The following is a 23,825-nucleotide window of genomic DNA, read 5'->3' as shown; positions in this document are numbered from 1 at the left end:
ATATTTGGTTCAAATTCATATACATCTTTAGAGTAAAGGGAAAAAAAAAGCTGCCCAGTACTTTCATCAACACTAGAAGATCTTGGAAGAGCCTTTTTTCCCCTGTTTCATTTTACAAGAAATAATATACCTTTGAATTTGTAGGTGATGAAGTCTTGATAATTCAAGATAAATTGGAAGGTATTAAAGCAAGGTACAAAGACATAACTAAGTTGAGTTCTGATGTGTCTAAGACTCTGGAGCAGGCCTTGAAGCTTTCAGGAAAGCTACAGTCCACTCATGAAGAACTTTGTTCATGGCTTGACAAAGTAGAATTGGAATTACTTTCATATGAAACTCAGGACGTGAAAGGAGAAGAATTAAGCCAAGCCCAAGAAAGACAAAAAGTATGTTTAATTCATATATGTTGTTGTTGTTGTTTTTTTTTTTGCCTATTATCTTTTACATATTTACTTAGTAATGAACTAAAAGTTATCTGGCTTAGTTAATGATATGCCTCCTGGAAAGAAAAATGCACAAACTGGCAGTAGACCAACTGTCTAAACATTTAGAGGCCTGGATTCAGCATAGTTCTTTTTAGTGTCAAGTACACTTAAAAGTTTGGAGATGAATTTTAATAATATTACAAGAGAAGGAGACTTAATATTAACTCCTATCTAGTAAGATGTTTAATGCTGATAAACTTCAAAATGGTTAGTAATCTGTTATGTGGGATTTCGGCAAAAGATGGTCATTTCCTTTTGTAGAAATTCCCTGTATTTAAAAAAAAAATACCCAACACTATTAATCTGAGGCTAATAAAAATGCTTTTGGGGATTCTAAATAATATCCCCAATGAAACAGATTCTTGATAGATCAGGCTTCTTGTCAAAGACTCTCTGGCTGTGACTTTTTTTCCTGTTCCTGAAGCATGGTCTCCTAGAGGTAAAAAGGAGGCATAATTAATGACTCTTCCCTTGAATATGATTTTATTTGGATTATTGGATGAATTTGAGCTCATTTTCTTCTTAATTTGTCAGTGATCAACTAATGGAGAAATACTTCCACAATATCAAGAATATGTTACTTTACTTCTTTTGGGTTCCTAAGTTAAATACTGGCAACTTATAATTTTTTATTGAATTTTAAAGAATTAAGGGATCATATACTAGCAGAGGGAATACATTTAAATACCACTCAATAGAAGCTTCTCTTAAGAATTCTGATTTTCTGTCTCATAACTGTAAGTAACAAAAGCTAACATTACTGAAGTTAAACCAAGTGATATGAGTGTAGCAAATAGCAGGCCTACAAAATTCTTCAGTCTCACAGAATAGAGTGGAAACATGTGGAAACTATGTTAGTTTAGGCCAAATATTTGTATGTTTAGCTTATATTCCCTTTACAGGAATTGAAAAAAGAAGCCAAGAGCTACAAAGACTTAGTAGATGCTCTTAATGAAGTCAGTAGTGCCCTGTTGGAACTGGTACCATGGAGAGCAAGAGAAGGACTGGACAAAATGGTGACAGAGGACAATGAACGCTACAGATTAGTAACCGACACTTTAGCTCAGAAGGTGGAAGAAATCGATGCAGCCATACTGAGATCCCAGCAGGTATCTGTAGAAAATGTTATTTGGGCAATAACAAAAGTGTTCCCTGGAGCTTCTTCTTGTACAAAGGTTTCAGTTAATATTTCCATTCATTTGTTATGCGTCAATAGCAAAAGGAGGGTGGATTTAAAAAGAATTTAACTTAGCTACTCAGACATCAGAATGCCATAACAAAGCTAATCTGTACATTGTTGCAGCCATCTGTCTCATTGTTGAGTAGTTTATCCTTTCTGACACAGAATCTGGAAAAATCAACCCAGCTTTTCAAATCCCATACTGTTTGTCTGTGTGTACTGTTAACCTTAAGCTTTTCATTCTCAAAATGCAATTTCTTTTGGAGGAAACTTAGAATATGTGATTTAACCTTTTATTTATTGCAGAATTTGAAAAGAAATTCCTCCCCAAAAGATGAAAATTGATGCATTGATGTGGCTTTTTTTTTTTTTTTTTTTGCCAGAAAGGGCTATGGGGGGGATAGGAGAGGGAGTGAAAATTTAGAATCATTTCTGATCTATTTGCAAAGCAATTCTGTAGGGCATCTAGAGATCCAATTTATGAGCACTTAATAGTACTCAGATGCTCCCAGGTAGTAGTGTCCTGAGAGAACAATAGGACATGAGCAGGACCTTTGAAAGATAAACAATTTCTAAATGTTTTTTTGAATTTTTATTGGATTCTCTGTGAATGTTTACATTATGTCATCAGACTCTTACAAATATTCTTTGTGGAAGCCAGAATGATAATGCAGTGTGCTTAAGAGTATGTTCAGAAAATGGACATTGAAGCCTTTGCTAACATTTTAAGATTTTGTTTTCTGGGCACTTCCTTTCCAAGCCACTGGAATCTTATCTTAGCTAAACTGGCCAAATGGAAAAAAGGAAAAATGGAAAAGCTGGGTTAATTTTGTAGAGAGATGGAACTTATTTTCTACAGCTGACACATAATAAACAATGCAAACAACACTCACTTTAAGGAACAGATTTCCCTGCACTGAGGGCTAGAGGTGATTAGCTTAAAGTCAATGAGGGTAATGGTAAATGAGTTTGAAATCATATTTTTTACATCAGCACCATAGAATTTTGAATTGGTTGTGGTTTTAAGAGCTTATCACCTCCTAATTTGGTCTGGGAATTTGATGATTAGAGGGAAAAAGTAACTGAAAAATAAAAAAAAAATTACATAGATAATACAACAGTATGATGGATTCAAACCCAGGCAGGTCTTCTGACTCAAAGCCAAGTGTGTTTTTAGCTGTAATACGCTGTCTTGGTTATTGAAGATCAACAGAAAATCAAGGCATTATTCAACTTAGAAAGCAAAAAATATGTTTGGGGATTAAACGCTTTATAAAAATACACCTCCCTCTAATATGTTAGGCTTTGGAGATTAAATTCTGAAGTAAAAAAGTACCATTTAATAAAACTTCTAATTTCTTGGTTTCTAAAGCTTTGCCTATATTTGTAGTGTTAGTTCTAAATCCCCAGTTTAATATTTCTTTGGAATGTAACTGACTTTAGATTCTCAAAGCCTCTACCTACAGAGAACAAACTCTGTAAAGTTTTATTAAGATTGAAAAGTTTTTGAATATGAGTGTGCCCAATGATCAGATAGAGGAAACCTTTTGGAGACACTTATTATCAGATAGTTCATTATAACCTGATAATCAAGATGATGAAATTTGGGGCATATCTACCCTTGAAGATTGTTGACTTAGAGGAGTTGTTATCTTCATTAATAGAAGCAGTCTTAAGATAGAAAAAAACAAGAGGTTTTGTGTTAGTGTTAGAAAGTTTAAATAAATGATTTATCTTTTCTTATTTACTGTAGATTTTGCCAAAAATTATTCTTAAGTTGTAAATTCCAAGATATCAAAATAGTTTTTGAAAATAACGTTTTTAAAATATATACATATTTTCAAAAAGTTATGTTATTTTGGATTAACTATGCAACTATGAACAAAATTACCATTTGAAAAGGCTAAAATAATTGATTTGTTTAATGCAAGATTGTAAAAAGCTGAGGAGAGAATTTTATTTCTTTTCCAAGGGTCTCTAGGTTTGGGGAAATTGATAGGAGAACATAGTTTTAAATAGCATCTGAATGGAATTACTCATTGGATGGATAAACTTAACACTGGGTTTGTGGAAGACCATTTGTGTTAGACAGAAGACAGATATTTTTGCTTGAATAATGAACAAAATTTGAACATGGAATATAATTTTTTTAGCTTCTTGACTCCTTATCAGTTTCAGCTCTTTGATCAGTGTGCTATTGTTGTTGGAAAATCATACTGTGGAAAATAATTTTTTTGGGATTAAAAAGCATAATTTACCAAAAAGAGAATGAGGATCACATAATAGGACCATGTATTTGGTATAACAGTCAACTAATTAGCTAAAGAATCTAATTTAACAGATTTACAAAAGTTCTTATTCTGAAATATTTCTAAAGATAATTATCTGAATGGGGGCAAAATAATATAAATAATGATAGAGAGCTTTCTAGAAATATCTGCTTCTTCCTATCCTCTTAGGGCAGGTACCATTATCTGAACTAGGAAATGTAAGCAATTTTGTATTCAAAACTAAAACAAAATAAGACACTCTTTGTTTTCCTGTTTCTTTCATTGCAAATTTTAACCAAATAGGCTATGTGGAATAGAGGAGGGCCATTTTTCCTTGAAGGACGAACAAAAAAGAACCCAGTTTATAAAGCCACAGTTCTCTTAAGATGATGGTTTGTTTATTACCTGCAAAATGGTATGTACTTCATAGGCTTCAGAAATCCTGGATACAGTTTTTTTCCCCATGATCAGTTTACGTAGATTATTTATATAACTTCAAAGTAACTCTAAATATAATCCTCAAAGTAGTGGTCCTTGAAATGGATTTTAATAAGCAGGGCAAATAGCATATTACATCTCTGGGCATCAGACTTGGAATAAAAGTGTGAAGTAAAAGTGGAGAGTGTATGAGCTAGAGAGATCTGGATTCAATTCTCAGCTTTGTCTCTTACTACAATGTGACAATTGGAAGATTTCTTTCCTTTCCTGAACCATAGATTCCTCACCTAGTTAGCTTTCTTCTCTCAATCACTTATTATTCTATGAAAAATTCATGTTGATATATCTGAAGGGAATAGAGTAAAACTTCAAGGCATTCAAGGAAAGAGAGATGTAATTTGGTTCAGAAGTGAAGTGAAAGTAGATTATGTTAATAATAAGAAACAAAGAGGAAGGAAATTCTAATGAAAATAAAGAAATAAAAGCTTTGACTAAAGGAAAAGGGAGTTAAAAGGATGTCCTGTCCTGATGTAAATGTACCTGTAAACACTAGAAGATTAATGGATCTATAGTTCTCTTCAAATTTGTTTATTTAAAGAAATTATTTGGGGGATAAATGTTAAAGTGATTAACAAAATTGAGAGGAAATGTTGACTGAAAATCTTTAAATATATTCTGTTACATTGAAGAAACATGCTTGTTTCTTCTTTTCTATTTTAAATTCTTAGTTATATTTAGATCCATTTTTACCCATTCTGCCTCTGAAACTCTGAACTCAGGGGGCATAAGATAATTTTATGGGAGAAATTAATATTTAGGTATTGTAGTGTTTTAAGAATCAACTGTAAGTTTTTAGCTATATCAACTTTAGGTATTTCACTGTATCAGTTTGTTATTTTCACTTAACTATTTACATAATGCTAAGGCTAGTTATAACAACCTACCAGAAATAAATTAGCTTTTGTCTTTCACAAATAGAATAAATAAATTATAAAATGATCTTTAAAATAATTTCCCAAGGTGCCACTTCAGATGCTGAGATAATTTACTTTTCATTTAAAATGTTTATATCCATCTATTTAATTAAATAATTTAAGCATTTGGGAAAGATGAGGTGCCAGACTCAAAAAAGTGTTTAATGGACTTAAAAAAATCTGTGAATAAAAAGCAAAATGATGAGATGAACTAAAAGGTCAATGTGAACTTAGGCAGTTAATAGAATGATAGTATTAAAATGATGGATATAATAGTTCTACTGTGCTCTGCCAGTTAAGTCAATCACCCATTAAGTATTTGTTAACCACCTGATTTATACTGTGCTTAGTGTTGGGGATATACAGAATTACTTAAAAATAATTCATGACTTTGAGAATCTTACAGTCTTTTGGGAGAGAGTCAAAATGAAAACAATTACATACAAATGAACTATATGCAGAATAAATAGGAAATAATTTTCTGAGGGAAAGCTCTAGAATTAAGAGGGATCAGGAAAAGATACTTGTAGAAAATAGGATTTTAGCTGGGACTTTGAAATAAGCCAGGGAAACCAAAAAATGCAGATGGTGAGAGCATTCTTGGTATATAGGGAACAGCCAATGAAAATGCCTGGAGTGTTGAGATGTAGTGTCTTTTTGGAGGAACAGCAAAGAATCCAGTATAATTGGATTGAGGAATAGATTGGGGGAGGAGACGAGTATAATGAGATGTAAGAACACTGAAAAGTTTGGGATAGGCTATGAAATATTTTCAGTGCCAAACAGAAGACTTTTGTATTTTATCCTTTTATCCTTAAAGGTGACAGGGAGCCACTGGATTTTATTAGGGGGGTAGAATTGGTGAGACCTATGTTTTAGAAAATTACTTTGTAGATTGGACTGGAGAGAAGAGACTTGTGTCAAGCTTACCCTGTTCCCACTACCACCAGCATGTTATATCCAATTTTGGGTGACTTATTTTAGGAAGAATCTTTACCAATTGAATCCTATAAAATATTAGATGCTTGCTGTGGGAATTAGGTCACTCTGGGTTTTCAAAGACTGTTAGAGAATATGACAAGATCTGGGATATTCTTCAATGCTAAATGCCTTCAACTAGGATTTAGGTATAGAAAATACAACATCATGGGTATGTTCAACATACTCTGCTGCCTTTGAAGAATTGCTTAATAGAAGTGGTATCAAGGAGATGACAAGAAACAGAGGTATATTGGTCGTGAAGTGACAATGAGGGAATAATCTGTGAACTTTACAAGAGCTTGGCCCTCAGCATATGGGGTAGATAATCCTTGGAGAATTTATAGGAGGACATATACAAGGATCACGGAGGAGGAGAAGTCATGGATGAGTTATTCAATGAGGATCACACCATGGAGATCATAGCTCTATCAAAGTGTTAAGAAGTTATAGGGTGCACAGAGGAGAACAGTGAGGAAGATGAGTGAGTCCAAAACCATGGTAATTGGAATTGTTGAAGGACACAGAAATATTTTATCTTGAGAAGAATTTGTATTGATGATGTTGGTGGAGTGGGTGATTATTTATTTAGCTTGGAGTTGGACTAGGTGACTTTCAATGATTATCTGAAACCATGATTTTAATTCACCAGCAGTTTATCATTGAGAGAAATATTGCTCACATTAAAAAAAAAGACTCATTCATTTGATCTATTAAGAGGAATATAGGTTCATAAGTCACACAAAGCAAGTCATATATTCTAAAATAGTTGTTTTTATATGAATTATATAAATTAGATATCATTCCACATTGCAATCTTTTCTCTTTACCAGCTATGGCTTCCATAATTTAATGTGGTATGTGGTAATTTAGTTAGCATTTCCCCCTGATGTATAGATAGGAGGAAGGGTGTGGTTGTTTTTTAAACTACCACCTATTTGAGCATTTTCTTTCTCTACAACCAATAATTGGTTTAGCAAAAGTAATATTTTTTTTTTGCCTTCAGCCTTCTATTTGTGGGCAGTTTGGATTATATCACTTTATCATTCTTCGCATTTTCTTATCATGTTGCCTTGTCAAAGCTAGCTTATTATTAAATAAGAATTAACCTTTAGAGCTTAATGTTATTAAGACTCCAAGATACAGTAATACTAAAAATCACAGGGCAATAATAACATTTTAGAAAAATTTTCTTTTAATTTCTTTAGAAAGAACTAATATACCTGAGATTTGACATGAAAGGGAATAATAGAATTACATTGTGAAATTGCCCGTGTCTATATACACATGTATATATTTTTATCATACCTTGCCCTAAAGAAAATGTAACCAATTCAAAGCTCATGTTACTTTTGTCATGGGTCTATATTTTTATCTCCTCCTGCAGTTCACTTTATCTTATAATAGTAATCACTTAATAAATGGACACTGTATTTATAATTGGAAAGTTCTGTCTTTTCTCCAGAAGTGACTTGTGTACTATTATTTAAGGAGTAAATTGAAGAGTCCTGATTCTAATTCAAGTACCCCTAAATACATTTTTTTCCTGCTGTACCATTCTTTGTACTGTACCATCTACATTTAACTGCTTATTAAAAATATCTTTCCTTTTGTACAGGGACAGCAAATAAACAATTTGACTTAAAGCTATTAATATCAAAATGATTTTTGAGTTACCCTAAGTTAGGATGTTTCCAGTGAGAGTCTATGGTCCATTCCAGAGTCTAAATTGTTTCTAGTTTTTCCTTTTGGTTTTTCTGAAGCATTCTATTCATAGGCATTGTATATAGAGCATTAGTTTTTTGGGGGAAGTTATAGCAGAAAATCAGCTCTCTTACCACCAAATGAAGTATAACATAATGAGAGGCAAGCAGAAATAAATGTGAACATGAATAAAACAAAAAAGTAGAAACTTTAAAACATAAACATTTATTTTAAAAAAGTACTTTAATTGAAAATAGAATAAAACTTATGGTTTCAAGGAACGTCATATGGAAGTTTTCCAGATAACAACATATCACATTTGGGACATGTAAGTTTATTTAGCTTTCATTTGAATACTTCCATTTTTAGAAAATTCAAGATTTTGTTAGACAACCAAGTCTCACGTTGAATAGTTCTATTATAAAGTTGTCTTCTATTTAGCTGAAACTTAGCTTATGTAAATATACTTATTTGTTCATTTTTGGCCTCTGGGGCAGCATAGAATCTATCTATCTGCTAGCCTTCATGGCCTTCTACATTAAAGTCATCCAGATATTTGAAGACAGTTTTTGTGTTTTTTCAGATGTTCTGTTTCCTAAGATATGTTCACATTTCTTAACAACTACTCCAGATTTGAATTCAGGAAGATGGGTTTTTCCTAGATCTAAGCTAGGCACAAAGTCCACTGTCATCTGTACAGTAGTATGTATCATTGTAGTAAGTCTTTATGCCAGAAGGTTTTCAGTCTGATCATTGCTTTTTGGCTTATGAAGATGGATAGAGAAAGTTCATCACCTAAGTTGGGTAGTAGAAGTACTCACATAAGTGAAATCACATAATGTAAACGTATTAAAATAATTAAATGTCATTTTGTTGGTTATGATTCGTTTAAAACAGAATGTCAGCTATATTTCCTATCTTTCTTAATCTTGAGTCTTCAACATATTTGATATATATATTCTTCTGTATTTATCAGTCATTGATAACCAACAAGTTGAAGTGTAAATTTCACACATCATAAGGTGAATTAGTTTAAAAAAGAACAGTAAACTTAAGGTTTTGTGAAAAAAAAAATCAGAAAACAAAAGATTCTCCTTAGATTAAAATAGTTTTACATATTAAACTGACTTGAAGTTGATTAAAAAGGAAAACCTAAAACTGATGAAAGAATGAAACAGGGAATCATTATGCTTGTTATACTGTGTTATATTTTCATTTCCAAAATTGTTACTTGGTCACTTTGAGCACATTAAAGTTTTATTGTTAATAATACTTACAGATATAATAAAATATTAGAAAGTTATTGCTTCCCTTAAATATATGATATTGTTGGTGCATCATAGCATTGTGTACCATTTACTTCCAGTAGAATGCACCTTTAATTTTATGATAAAAATTGATGAGAAAATAAGATTCACTAAATGAAACAATATTTTGAAAACAAATTTCAAAGGGAGCTACCCAGAAGTATAAGTATACAGGGGATAATACATTCTGGTCTTTGAATGTTGCACTCATCTTATTTGAAAATTGTGCCTACTTTTGCTAGCAAAGATTTTAATCAGACTCCTAAAAAAGAAAATCATTCATGCCTTTTAAGCCACTATTATGGGTTACTTAAGTACTATGATAGGCACTTGAGGACAAAATGACAAAAAATATTGCAATATTTACCTTCAGTATAGGGAAACAAACACGTACAGATACAGGCAGATACAAAACATGTTTAGGTAACTTTTAAAACATCTAAAACAAGATACAAGATAACTTACGAGGAAAATGTCCTAACTAGTCTGTTTTTTTTGGGTGAGGGTAGGAAAAAAGACATCATGACAAAAATATCCATCATGCAGAAGGAGAGTTTTGAATTATTTTTTAAAGAAATTCAGAGATTCCAAAAGGCAGAGGTAGAAGATGAGGATTACAAACATGAGAGGTTTTTTTTTTTTTTTTTTTTTTTTTTTTTTTTTGACTTCTCTCTGGGTGGGAAAAAGGATATAGGAAGACTGAGAATTTGGAACTCAAAACGAAAACCAAAACAAACAGACCAAATAAAAGAAAACAAACAAAAAAACCTCCCACAACCAAGCATGGGAGACAAAGCCAGAGCCAATGGTGTAAAAACAGGAATGTCATGTATGAGGAATGACAAATCAGTCTGTATACTGATATAGTCTATAAACATAAACTGCATGGAAAGCAATAGACTATAAGAAGCTAGAAAGATTGGGTAGAGCTATACTATAAAGAACTTTATGTGTTAAACAGGGGAGTTTACTTTTTTCCCCCCAGAGGTAATAGGGACTGAAGATTATTGAATAGGGTGGTTGTTATGTTTGGACCTGCACTTTAGGGAAATCACTTTAGCAATTCTGGGAAGGATAGATTACAATGAGAAGAGACTCAAAACAGAGGGATTAATTAGTACATCATCATAGTTTAGTCAGGAAATGATGAAAGATGGAACTAAGATGCTACTTTTGTGAATGAAGAAAAGGGAGCATATGCCTATGGTGGTATGGAGAAAGAAATAACTCTTTGCATATATGACTTTAAAGAAATTACCAACCATTATTTGATCTTTCAATATTCTGAATTTGATTTTTGCCTTACTGAATAAATTATAAGAAAATTTCATTAAAACATATAAATGATGATTATTCTGGTATTATGTGTCATAACTTGCTGACGTAATTTGTGTCTCCCTGATTTAGTTTGATCAGGCTGCTGATGCTGAATTATCCTGGATTGCAGAAACTGAAAAGAAACTTAGGTCTCTGGGTGATATTAGACTTGAGCAAGACCAGACCTCTGCTCAGCTTCAAGTTCAAAAGGTAAAGAAATATGTTTCTATCATTTTAATTACCAGTCTAGAAAATATACTTCCCTGTAATTAGATTTTCAATATATGCCAATGATAGTCAGTAGTTAACCTGACTTGTGTTTTTCTGGTCATTATTTTTAGTAAACCCCTATGCCCCTTTTTTTCTCCCTATGCCAGGCATTCACCATGGATATTTTGAGACACAAGGATATTATCGATGAACTTGTTAAATCTGGAGATAAAATCATGAGCAGTTGCAGTGAAGAAGAGAAAAAGTCAATGAAGGTACACTCATAGAACATGGTGTTGTAGCTTAATAAAAACATGTTTGGAGTCTTCAGCAATATCAGTCCATTTCTTTTTATGTGTTACCACCAGTAAAGTAGGTAAACTCTTTTATGTCAAATTATATTTTAAATCTAAATTTAAATTTTAAATGGACAGAAAGATTTTAAAAAAGCATTATGAAATTTTGCTCTCTCTTTTAGAGGCATAGCTCCTACTTGAAGACTTGAGTTTCTAACTGGTGACATTTCTTGTTTTTTATAGTTGAGGGGAGTTGAGTATCTTGAGCAAAAGTATCATCAGAAATTTATCTTTTCAATAACATGGAAAAGCTTTGTCAGGAACATATTCATACTCTTCTCTTTTAATAACAATGAAGTATTCAAACATATTTACATAGGTCCAGTCAACTGAATGCTTAGAAAAGGATGCCCTTTATCCTTTAGTGATTGTTCTTTTTAAATAAAAAAGAAAGTTGTTTATCAAAAAGTGGATCACAAAATTGGCCCCCAAGTATGTTTAAAACTTACATTTGGTTAAAATAAAATAATATTTGGGTGGTCTGAAAAAAAAAGTGTTGTAGTTCTTCTGGCAAAATAATACTGAAAAAAATTTAACAAATCTCTAAAATTAGACTTTCTCTGTTATATTTATCTTCTTTTGATAAATTTATATAACAATAATCCATAGACACTTATTGTATTATCTCGTGCCTTCCTATTCAAAAAAAGATTCCCCTGCCCCCCACTTTTTAAAAAATTAGATGTCTTTTGTTCTTTTAAACATTCTTGATTCACTTTATTTTAATTTTTTTCCCTTCGAGGCAGTTGGGGTTAAGTGACTTGTCCAGCGGTCACAGAGCTAGTAAGTGTTAAATAAGTATCTGAGACAAGATTTTGTTTCTCCTGACACCAGGGCCAGTGCTCTATCTACTGTATTATCCTTTGTTCTTTTAAAGCTTCAGTTAGAGAATTTTTAAATCTCTTCAAGGAAAGGATTGAAGGGTCTTGGCTTGTAAATTTTCTGTAATTTCCCTTGGTAAATGGTGCTACATATTTGAGCCCTGTTTCTAAGAAATTGAATAATTATGGTCATATCCCTTATCTGTGAAATTATTTCTTGCCTTAACTATCCTATAGGATGAGCAAGGATCAAACAAGGTCATAATGTGAAAATACTTCAGAAATTTAAAAAAATACTTCACAAAATTATTATTTGTTCAGAACTTTTGGTATTTCTATTTTTGTAGAAAAACTTTAAATAATATTTTATATCATGACTTCATTCAAAATATTGCATAATGGAGAGGGGACTGTATCTCAAAACTAAGTTTTAATTCTGTTATATATTTTATATGACCCTGAGCAAGTTACTTAAATGCCTAGTGATTTAGACTACTCTCTAAAACTATAAGTTGTAAGGAGAATAGCAGAAATTAATTCTTCACCTGGGAGTTTCCTATTGTGAATTAAATTATAAGATTTATTCATATACCTTTCTCTATGATTACATGGGAGGGGCAGTTTGCTATAATAGTTAAAAACTTAGTTATCTAGTATACAAGATCTAGGTTTAAGTCTCCCTCTGACATATATATACAATGTGACCCTAAGCAAATCATTGAATTCCTTGGTGACCAAGGCAATTCTATATAGGCAGCAGAAAAGACACTGATTTGCAATGGTAGAGGAAGTTTAATCATTATAGTTTTCTTTATAAATAAAATAATAAATCTAGTCACTGTCTTGATCATTTTATCACATCTTTTTTTGAATCTTCATATTCCTCCTCAGACTAGTGATTTGTTTTAAAAGTAGAAATTTATTTTTTTTTAGTTTTTGTGTAAAAAAATAATTTTAGGAAACGGCATGAATAAATCAACCTATTGGCAATGCAAATATTATTTCCTTCTATAAAATATCCATCATTTCTACTTTTTAGATTATTATGGGATTTATTCTGGGCTCCTAATATGTTCTAAGGTATAGATCAGAATTTGAATTGAAATCCACTTTATGTCTAACAATAGCACAGAAAGTTTTTCATGGGGGAAAGTCAGTAGCCAGGTATCTTATTTTGAGTTTTGTTTCTTTAAAAAATGCATTGAGGGGCAGCTAGGTGGCACAATGGATAGAGCACCAGCCCTGAAGTTAGGAGGACCTCAGTTCAAATTTGATCTCAAATATTTAACACTTCTAGCTGTGTCATCCTAAGGAAATCACTTAACCCCATTTGTCTAAGCAAAAGCAAACAAACAAACAAACAAATAAATGACTGAATGAATGAATAAAATAAATAAATAAGTAAATAAAGATTCATTGAAGCAGTACTGACTCATTTATCTTAAAAAGTGACATATTTCAAAAGAAGCAGTAGATGCTGCTCTAGATTATGCTCTAGACACAATTTTATGACATAATTTTCTAGGCTGAAGTGAAGAATATTTTGAAATATGGAAGAAATATTTTCAAATAATTTATTTCAATATTTTTAAGCACCTTAGTCAATGTCAGTACATGCCAGACACTGGGCTCAGTGTGGGCGATACAAAAAGAATAAAAGAAAGTCCTTACCCTTAAGGAGCTCACAGTCTAATAGGAGAAATAACAAGCAAACAAATGTGTACAAAGAAGATAAATAAAAAATAATTAAATGCCTTCCCTAGAATTGAGAGAGATTGGAAAAATCCTCCTTTAGAAGGTAAAATTTTGCATGGGACTTAAAGAAAGTCAAGTAAGTCATTAAGTGGAGTTGAGGAGAGAGTGTTTCAGGATTGGAAAACAGAAGAAATAATCAGGGCAGAGAAATGGAATGCCTTATTTGTTGGAACAGCTTGGGGAACATTGTATGTAGTGGGGGAGAATGATGTAAAAAAGTCAGGAAAGGTAAGAGGAGATTAGGTTATGAGAGACTTTGGATCCCAAAGAAAGAGATTTGTATTTGTTGGTGTAGAGGGTGTTGTTTTTTTTAGAGTTTATAAAGAACAGTAGTGGGTTTATAAAGAGTAGCGGGGATGGCATAATCAGACCTATGCTTTAGGAAAATCATTTTGGTGGAAAATCATTTGGGGAGTGGATTTGAATAGGAAGAGACTTAAAGCAGGAAGACTGACTAACAGACTTTTGCAGTAGATGAGGTCTGAGATAAGGGCCTGTGCCAAAATGGTGGCAGTATCAGAAGAGAGGAAGGAGTATATTTTAGAGATGTTGTAAAGATGAAAATTGATGAATGATGAAATGAAAAAAGAGAGGGGAAGAGGAGAGGGGGAGAGAGGGGAAAAAGGGAAGAGGGAAGGTGGGAAAAGAAAGGGGAAAAAAGAGAGAGAGGAAGGAAGGGGGAGAAAGATTATCCTTTATATTAATAGGGAAGGTGATGATGGGGAGGTTTAGGGGAAAGATAAGTTCTCTTTTTGACATTTTTAATTTAAGATATGTTATGGACATTCAGTTTGAGATGTCTGAAAGGTAAGAAAGCAAGGTTAAAGGTTAACTGGAAGATTGGGCCAGATTAGATTGATTATTGAACATAGAAATAAAATTAAAGAGTTTATGTTAGTACCTCAAGATAAAAAGAGGTATCATTACCTATTAATAACAGCTAAAGCATATTAAATCTTTTTTCTTTCAAGTTTTCAGTCTCATGAGGGTGGTACTAAGAAAAAATAAAACATATACATAAAGACAGAAGGGGAGAATGTAATGAAATTAAGTACAATGATGTGCTTTGGGATATTTGTAAAGTGAGATCGTGATTTCATCACAAACAAACCAAAAACAACAACAGCAATAAAAATCAACCAATCACCCTCCCCCCCCCCCCCCCCCCCGCCTTCCAAAAAAACAAAAACAAAAGACAAAAACTATGAATAATACCATTAGGGTAATTACTTCCAAGTATGAATTATATCCACAAAAGAATAGAAATGGCAGAGGAGTAGATGTGTGCTTCATGGAGAATGGTCCAATTTTGTTGGAAGACAATGTAATATAGAAGAGAACTAGGATTAAATTGAGCATGAGATAAGACTAGAAGAAAGTGATTTGGGACCAGATTAGAGTGTATCTTGAATTCAATTTTTCAGGTTTACAAAACACCTGGCCATCTTCCTTAAAAAGACACTTGGCATTTATAGTTGAAAGCACTTAATTTGGGGTTAGAATGCTTAGGCTGGAACAGATTTTTGCCTCTTAATCTATGTATGAACTTGGACAAATAAATAATTTTTTTTCTGAGTCATAGGCTCTTCTACAAATCAGGGATGTTAAACTGTATGATAACTAAAGTATTTCTAATTCTAAAATATTACATCACAAATTAAATATGAATTCTGTTTTAGTAAGTGAAAAAACTCCCAATTATCTAAGTCCTGGCCAATTAAATAACTTCATTATTTTGTTTTCTAGAAAAAATTGCATAATGTATTGAAAAACTATGATGATGTCTGCCAAATCAACTCAGAGCGGTACCTTCAACTGGAACAGGCACAATCTCTGGTCAACCAATTTTGGGAAACATATGAAGAACTGTGGCCATGGCTGACAGAAATACAAAGGGTCATCTCTCAGCTCCCAGCTCCAGCTCTTGAATATGAAACTTTAAAACAACAGCAGGAAGAACATCGGGTAAATTTAGTATTATTAATAATAATATTGGCAACAACAATATTTATATAGTTCTTAACTATTGCTAGGCACTGTGTTAAATGCTTTACAATTATTATCTCAATTGAGATACTAACAAGGTTGATTTTTTATGATGTTTTCTATCCTGTATCTCCTATATTCTGAAGATATAGATGTTCTTGACTTTATGATGATGTGTATATGCCCATATTTGTCTGTCTGCTACCTTATAATAAATATATTGAATTGGGTTGGCATGAGTAGGGTGCTCTCTAAATCATTTTGGTGTGGACTTTGTTGATTGGAATGCAAAATAATTGAAGTATTTTAGCAGGAAAAATAAATTTCCATTTTAATGTGTTGGTGAAAAATCAAAATTCTTACATACTTAAAAAAAATTTTGTATATAAACATTAATTAGGTCCATCTAGAAAAGTAAGTGAAGATTCGATGAAAGAGATGATGATTTGGTAGGGCCATTGAGCTTGGAAATATTTTAAAGGATTATTTTATAATGGTTAGATCTCAGTGTCAAAACAAATTCAAAACAACATTAATGAGAAAACAAGTTTGTGGAAAAAGATGATCAAGATGGATGAAAATAGAGTAGCAGAGTATAAACATTGAACTCACTCGGGAGGAGGAGGGTGTCTTTCTTTGTTGCTCATAGAACTGATAGAAATAGAGAACTTTCTTTGAAGTCTCATGCCCTTGAAGAATAATACAGGAAGATAAAAATAAACATAAACCCATAAATGATGGTTTAATTTACAAGGCAATAAACTGCCTTGTTTTAAGTGCACATAAAACTATATCATCTTTCCTTCATAATATTTGGAATATTATTTGTAAATGCACTTCAATCACTTAGAAATTATGATGGCATAATAGAGTAGGAAGAGAGAGAGATTACTTAAGGGAGAAGGCTGGATAATTTAAGTTCTTCAGAATTTAAACTTTATAAATTCTTGTTGCTTTTTCCAGAATGGGTATGAACTATTTTTCTCTTAAGATCAATTAAGACTGTTTTTTTTTAAATTAGACTTCATTTGTTATATCATATTTTGAAGATATTGCCTTAATTTATTTGTTTAAATGGTTTTTTTTAAACTACATTTTAGCAATGAGAATTTTTCCTAGGAAGATAACTTAGAAGACCTACAATGAATGCAAAGTCCATTTATGGAGATAAGATATTTGGATAACTGGAAAATAAACATGTTTCAAAATGCACATATTTTTATTAACTTGATAATGAGTTTGTTCCCTAGAATAATTGTTGAGAGACAATTACATTGCAAAAATAATGTGATGTTGGAGAGAGCTGTGGGTTTGGTATTATGGGGGGTCTAATAGCCCTGGCTCCTACTAGTAATAAAAATTTGAACAAGATGTTTAATTTTTCAGTCTAAGATTCCTGAAACATCCAATGATATTTCACTAAAGTGGGGATAATATCTTTTATACCTGTTTTACAAGATTGTTATAGGATATTAATGGCACCATCTATATGAAAAGCATTTTCAGTTTGTTATTATGCACCTGCTATGGACTATGTACTATGCTACATGCTAAAGATATAAAGAAAGAAAAAAGAAAGTCGTTTCAATTGAGAAGCACACAATTTAATGGGAGAGAAAACATGCAAACCATTATGTATACAAAAGGAAATAATCAAGAGAGAAGCTACTGTAATTGAGAGATACTGGGAAAGATTTTCAGTACAAGGTGAGATTTAAGCTGGGAGAAGCAGGAGAAGCAGCTAAGGAGGGAGAACACATCAGGCATAGGGGACAGGTAATATTCTTGGAGTAATGAGATGGAGGGTCTTGTGAAATGGAGGGTTTTGTTCAAGGAACAGAGCAAGCAATGTTACTGGATTACAGAGAACTTGCAGTAGACAGAAGGAAAAGTGGCCAGGGGAGGTTAGGTTGTTAAAAGTCTAGAAAGTTAGTGGAACACATCATGAATCCCAAATAATGGATTTTATATTTGGTTTTCTAAGCTGAAAAGTATAAAGGCAAGTTATTATGAAGCCCCAAATTAGCATTAAATTGGAATACATTTTATAGTGGGATTATTTTCTCTATTGTCCATATTGTCTCCCTCCTTCTCTCTCTCTCTCTCTCTCTCTCTCTCTCTCTCTCTCTCTCTCTCTCTCTCTCTCTCTCTCTCAAGTTTCTTTATTTAAAAGCCCACAAAACAAAGTTTTTGTTTTTTTGTTTTTACTATAGTCTGGCCCTCCAACAGTCTGAGGGACAGTTAACTGGTCCCCTATTTAAAAAGTTTGAGGACTCCTGATCTAAACGGTTGACTTTCAGAATATTCTTAGCATTTGTATAGTATATTGCAATATTATACTTACAGGCTCATAAGATTTTAAATATAGAACTCAGAGATAATTTTGTTTTATAGATGAGGTGCAGGGAGAAAAATGACTTGTTTAATGTCATACAATAGTAACCCTAAGAGATAGGATTTGAACCCATCTTGAAAATCCAGAACCAGTTCCATTTTAATAAGTAGTAACTTTCAAGGAGATACTTAAATTTCTTTCAGGACAGAAAATACTCACAATACTCATTATACATGAAATATAGAATTCTTGCTATAGAAGGTACATCATATGCATCTTTCTTTTCCCTGAAAGTCATCTATTCTGTGGGTTCACATATACACATATACTTTTAGTTACAGGAAAATAATGAGATTTTAAAAAGATTTATTTTTGATGCCAGTCATTTATTTGTGTGTGGGTAAGTACCTCTTCTCTTTTTCTTAATGGTCTTTTCCCCTGTAACAGAGAAGGAGAAGCAGTCTACTTATATGTTTTAACTCTAGTGTAGAAGAAATGGGATTTTATTTCAGCATATTATAAAAGTGAATGACTTCTTGATGAAAAAGTATACAAAGCCAGTATCAAATGAAGTGATTGGGGCTTTTGACAGGACAGTATCTTCTATTTTCTCTCCTGTTTGAATGTGACACTTTTTGAATAGAGATTATTTCATTCATTGTTTTTATATTCTTAGAGTCCAGCATATGGCAATAGGTATTTGCTGTTTGATTCAAAAATCTAACTACATTATTCCTGGCACATAATATATACTTCAGTACTTGATTTATTGAAAGTATCACCACGAATCACATGAGACAGGTTAAAAGTAGGTAGCTCCTTAGATTCCTTTCTTCGTTTAAATGACATTCTTTAATATCCATTCATAGTAATCCATTCATAGTAATAATGAATGTAGTTATTTTGTTTTCTGTAAAACACTTAACTTTTAGGAACTGCGATCAAGTTCACTGAATATTTAAGAAAATACAGTAGTTTTTTTTCTTTAAATTCAGCAGTAATTATTAGAGATAATCATAGGCATTTCATTGAATTATGCCAAGATGTGAAGTTGACTTAATGAATGAGAGGTGGAATTCCAATAATTGACATAATCCCTAATTCCATTTGTGAGGAGGAGGTTAAGGTCTTGAGGAAAGGAAGAAACTTCTTGCTTCTCTGAAACTTTTGAGTACATTTTTTTTCTTACAACATTTAAAAATGTCAAGGGCAAAAACTTTTAATGTTTTTGGTACAAAGTAGATAACTGGCATCTGTATTTCCTTAAGCATTTTATTCTATTTCTAAAAAGGGCTTTCTATTTACTGGGCTTTTCTAAATTCATTTTAGGATTGTCATTTCCTGGCTGGGAGTTGTATGAAACATAATTTATAAAAGGCTTTGTGATGGGAGGGTATTTGTTTAGAATGATTTGCCAGTTGGATGTGTTGGAAGTGCAGACAGCTGTATTGTGGAGGTGTAAGCCTAAGATACTGATAAGTTCTTTGGTTTGTTATAGCAACTGCGAGAGTTGATTGCTGAACACAAGCCTCATATAGATAAGATGAACAAAACTGGGCCCCAGTTACTGGAATTGAGCCCAGGAGAAGGCTTTTTAATCCAAGAGAAATACATGGCAGCTGATACCCTTTACAGTCAAATTAAGGAAGATGTCAAAAAAAGAGCTGTGGCTTTGGATGAAGCCATTTCTCAATCTACCCAGGTAACTATTTACATTAGAAATGTGATTGAATTCCTTTAAACAGTACAGAATTGCAAGCACATCATCCTATAGATTAGGGATAAATTAAAATTTATTGTACTATCTCCAAATGCTTATATTTGAAGTACATGTTTCCTTTATTCCAATATTCATGTTTTTGCTTACTTTCATAGTTAAGAATTATTTTAAGTTACTGATTTTAGTAGTGTGTCTTCAATCTTCATCAAAATATTATTCAAAATCTATCACTTGTATTTACTGTATTAAGTCCTGGAAGAATTTAAATACTGTCACTTTTTTAAGAATAAGAATTCATATTTTAACAAATAATAATAAAAAAAAGGGGTTTCACTCATTTGTTAGAACGTTGGGTGGAAAAAGTGAAGTAGGAAATACTTCTTTCAAGCTGATGTATTTGAAAACATCTCTATATATTATTCTATTTTTGATAATTAGGACATAGTGAAAATATTTTTCTTCAATCATTTATGAGGTTTTCTTTAATTCTGAGTAAAACTCCAAACTAATGAATGGTGAAATATAACTGTACTGAATTATATGTGGTTAAAATTGATACAAAGTATCCCAAATATTTAATGTCAGAAGGGGTTTGGGAACCATAGAATTCCAAAAACTGATTATAAAAAGTTCCTATTCATATCAATATAGACATTAGTGAGCAATTTTTTTTAGCCTTTTCCAGGTTGGAAATGCAGAAATGAGGACATTTCAGTATCTTTTAAAAAGTTCAAAACTGGACATATATAAACAATCATATATAATGAAATACATTTTTATATAATACCAAAATAATCTGTTAATAGAATACCACAAACAACTTGTATAGTAGACATAATTTAATGCTGAATTTATTTTATTCCAGAAATTTATCTTGACAGTAAAATAAAGAGATCAATAAATGACCTCCTAGCAAGGATCATATTTTGTCAATTTCCTTAGTTGATTGTAGAAGAGCTTATGATAGAATATAGGTATCAAATTCCTTCTTTCTGGATTATATCATTATATATCATGTAATTGGGAAAAGTTTAACAAAATAAACAAAAATATAATACAGCATATATGGTGTTAATTTATGAAGTCATTATGTGACCTGAAAGGATCTTTTCTATTTGAGTTTGATACCACTGCCCTAGAATATGTATCCCATTCTCAGAATGGGACAAAAGCAGTGGAAAGCAGAGAGTTGCACAATTCAACCTAATACTTCTCAAGAAATTAACTGAGCAAAGGAAAATGTATACATACACAAGCAGTTTTACTTGAATTCTGTATGGTCATTTCAGAACATATTAAATTACAACTATAGGGATTCAACTTGAGATATATCAATCCATGAAATAAGGATGGTTTGCCTTTGTTAAAGTTGTTTTTGACTGATTTTTTTCTTACTGCTTATGTGAGCGAAAAGAACTACAATTGTTTCATATTTAATGTATTCCTGATCATATTCTTTCCATCCAATTTCATTATTTCATGCTCTTTCTTCCAAAAGTTCCATGACAAGATAGATCAGACCCTTGAAAGCTTAAAGCGCATTGTTGAACGCTTGAGACAACCGCCTTCAATCTCAGCTGAGGTTGAGAAGATTAAAGAACAAATCAGTGAAAATAAGAATGTATCAGTAGATATGGAGAAACTTCAGCCAGTATATGAAACACTCAAACAGCGTGGAGAGGATATGATTGCACGTTCTGAGGGTACTGATAAAGATCTATCTGCCAAAGGTACTACTTTGTAAAACTTGCTGTAGTAAAACTCATTTTACAAACAATTTTCTCTTTGGCTATTCAAGAGATTAACAGTCTTTTTGCATGGCAAATACTAGTCCTAATATGTTATTATCTTGAAAAGGAGGTTTTGGTGAACATTGGGTCCCTGAACACACACAGTTCCAGGGTTTAAATTCTATCATTGTAAAGTCAGATAATAAATCCCAAGAATTTCTCTGTACAAAGACATTGTCTGGATCATGTAAATCATTTGTTTAAAATATGGTGCTAATTTGAAAGGTCAATTTTGAAAATTTATTTCCTTGCTATAGTCCATATAGCATTTGGAAAAATTGCCTCAAGTTATATGGTTTACAGCCATCAAATAAAACTAAATAGTTTGCTTATAAATATTACTTTTGGTCAAAAGAAAGAAGTTAATTTAGATGACCTGAAAACCCTCCCCCCAAAAAAATCACTCTCCATTTTACCTTTTAAGAAGTATTTAATGACAGCATATTTTATAAGATGGTAAAGATTAGTATATATTAATTAGATGGCTTTTTGACTTATGTAGCTAAATCTAGCATAGTTTCAAGTAAGCATAGTGGCTTTCTCCTGAAGGTGATATAGCACTAGATGTCTATTTGCCCTAACCTTGGTTGTCTTTTCATTTTGATATCATGTCTTATTCCACTTATTGGCATTTTAGCCAAACTGCTTGTCTTGCTGTCCTTCACATAAAACATTTCATTCTCCCTCTGTATTTGCATGTCATCTTCCATACCTGGAATGCGCTCATTTCTCAATCTGACTTTTAGCATAGAAATAATAGTTTTCTTCAAAGCTTAGCTCAAGTACCACTTTCTACATGAAACCTTTTCTGATCTCTCTATTAATGTCTCTTCCTTAAAATGCATCACTTGTTTATTGAATTCTGTGACCTAGGTTCTATTGGACCAATTAAGATTCAAGTTCTTGTAGTTTTCCTGCTTATAGACAAGGTTTTAGACATATAGAGTTTAGTAATTGCTTAATTTGTCAGATTTTTCTTTCACTGTGAGCTTAATTAATGTTACTTTGGAGTTGTTTACAAATTTCTCGCTTATATTTTCAACAAAAATATTTTTCCTCTATAGCTGTTCAGGATAAACTTGATCAAATGATCCTCATATGGGAGGAAATACACACTTTGGCAGAGGAACGGGAGGCTAAACTACTAGATGTAATGGAACTAGCTGAAAAGTTCTGGTGTGATCATATGTCATTAGTAGTTACAACTAAAGATACCCAGGATTTTATCCGGGAGCTGGAAGGACCTGGCATTGATCCCTCAGTAGTGAAACAACAACAAGAAGCAGCAGAGGTAAGACAGTCATGTGTAAAGTAGAAAGAATTTAGGGGACTGAATTTGAAAATATTTGAGGAAAAATTACTTGAACTATGAGTTAATATAGCTAACATTTGTAACCAATATTATTACTTAATATCTGATTTCCCACAGCAATTGATATCACCAACAATTTCAAATTCTGGAAGTGGATATGTTTTACTATGAAAATGATAATGCAACATATTCAAGATACTGGATTTTTATTCTCTTCTGTCAGTGTAATTTTGTAGATTTGTTTTTCCTCTGTCTGATTGCTAACTTTCTGCAACTTACAAACTATAGGATTGTGAATTATAAAAGGAACAACACTCAGCTGTGTAATCCAAGTGTTTCTATGTGTTACGAGAGACAAAAAAGAATGGTTTAAAAAAAAAAAAAAGACCCAGAACCGACATGTTACAATTACCTCTCCCCATTTTTCAATTCTCTTTCATATATTATATTGTGAGCTCTTAAAAGGGAGGGATTTTCTTTTGCCTTTTTAAAATGTATACCTAGCACTTAGCCTGCAACATAGTAAGCACTTAATAAATGTTTATTCCCAGACTTACAATTAACTAAAGGCTATCCATATTCAGTTTTCTGTTTCTCCCTTATACTCTGAATTTTGATTACAATTATACACATTCATTTAATAATGCAAAATTTTAAAAAATATAGAACACAAGGCAAATAACAAGGAATTAAAACCATGCAACAAATACTCTTACTACATACCTCTCCCCCTACTTCCCTGTTGTTATTCAACAGGAGCTTTGTAGAGTTCATTCACAGCAGGAAATGAAAAATCATCATTGGAACCGTATTTCTGTTTCATTTATCTGTATAGTGTCAGACTAAAGAGCCCAAGGAGAATGTCTGCGTTACTGGAACAGCAGCAG

At 32.2% G+C, this 23,825-nt stretch overlaps 1 protein-coding gene across 2 annotated transcripts in view; it reads left to right on the top strand.

Annotated features, from left to right (window-relative positions):
- Positions 1–23,825, top strand: part of DST (dystonin) — a 591,073-nt gene that overhangs the window by 511,587 nt on the left and 55,661 nt on the right. For both annotated transcript variants that reach the window (XM_051997184.1, XM_051997185.1), the window contains 8 exons: positions 145–386; positions 1,388–1,594; positions 10,744–10,863; positions 11,031–11,138; positions 15,542–15,760; positions 19,615–19,818; positions 21,335–21,566; positions 22,691–22,917. In XM_051997184.1, coding sequence (XP_051853144.1) covers positions 145–386; positions 1,388–1,594; positions 10,744–10,863; positions 11,031–11,138; positions 15,542–15,760; positions 19,615–19,818; positions 21,335–21,566; positions 22,691–22,917 — 1,559 coding nt within the window. The remainder of the gene's footprint in view (positions 1–144; positions 387–1,387; positions 1,595–10,743; positions 10,864–11,030; positions 11,139–15,541; positions 15,761–19,614; positions 19,819–21,334; positions 21,567–22,690; positions 22,918–23,825) is intronic.

Source organism: Antechinus flavipes, chromosome 4, assembly GCF_016432865.1.
Source record: "Antechinus flavipes isolate AdamAnt ecotype Samford, QLD, Australia chromosome 4, AdamAnt_v2, whole genome shotgun sequence".
Classification (NCBI taxonomy): Eukaryota; Metazoa; Chordata; class Mammalia; order Dasyuromorphia; family Dasyuridae; genus Antechinus; species Antechinus flavipes.
Note: the sequence above shows the minus strand (reverse complement) of the source record. Positions and strands in the feature narration are given on the sequence as shown.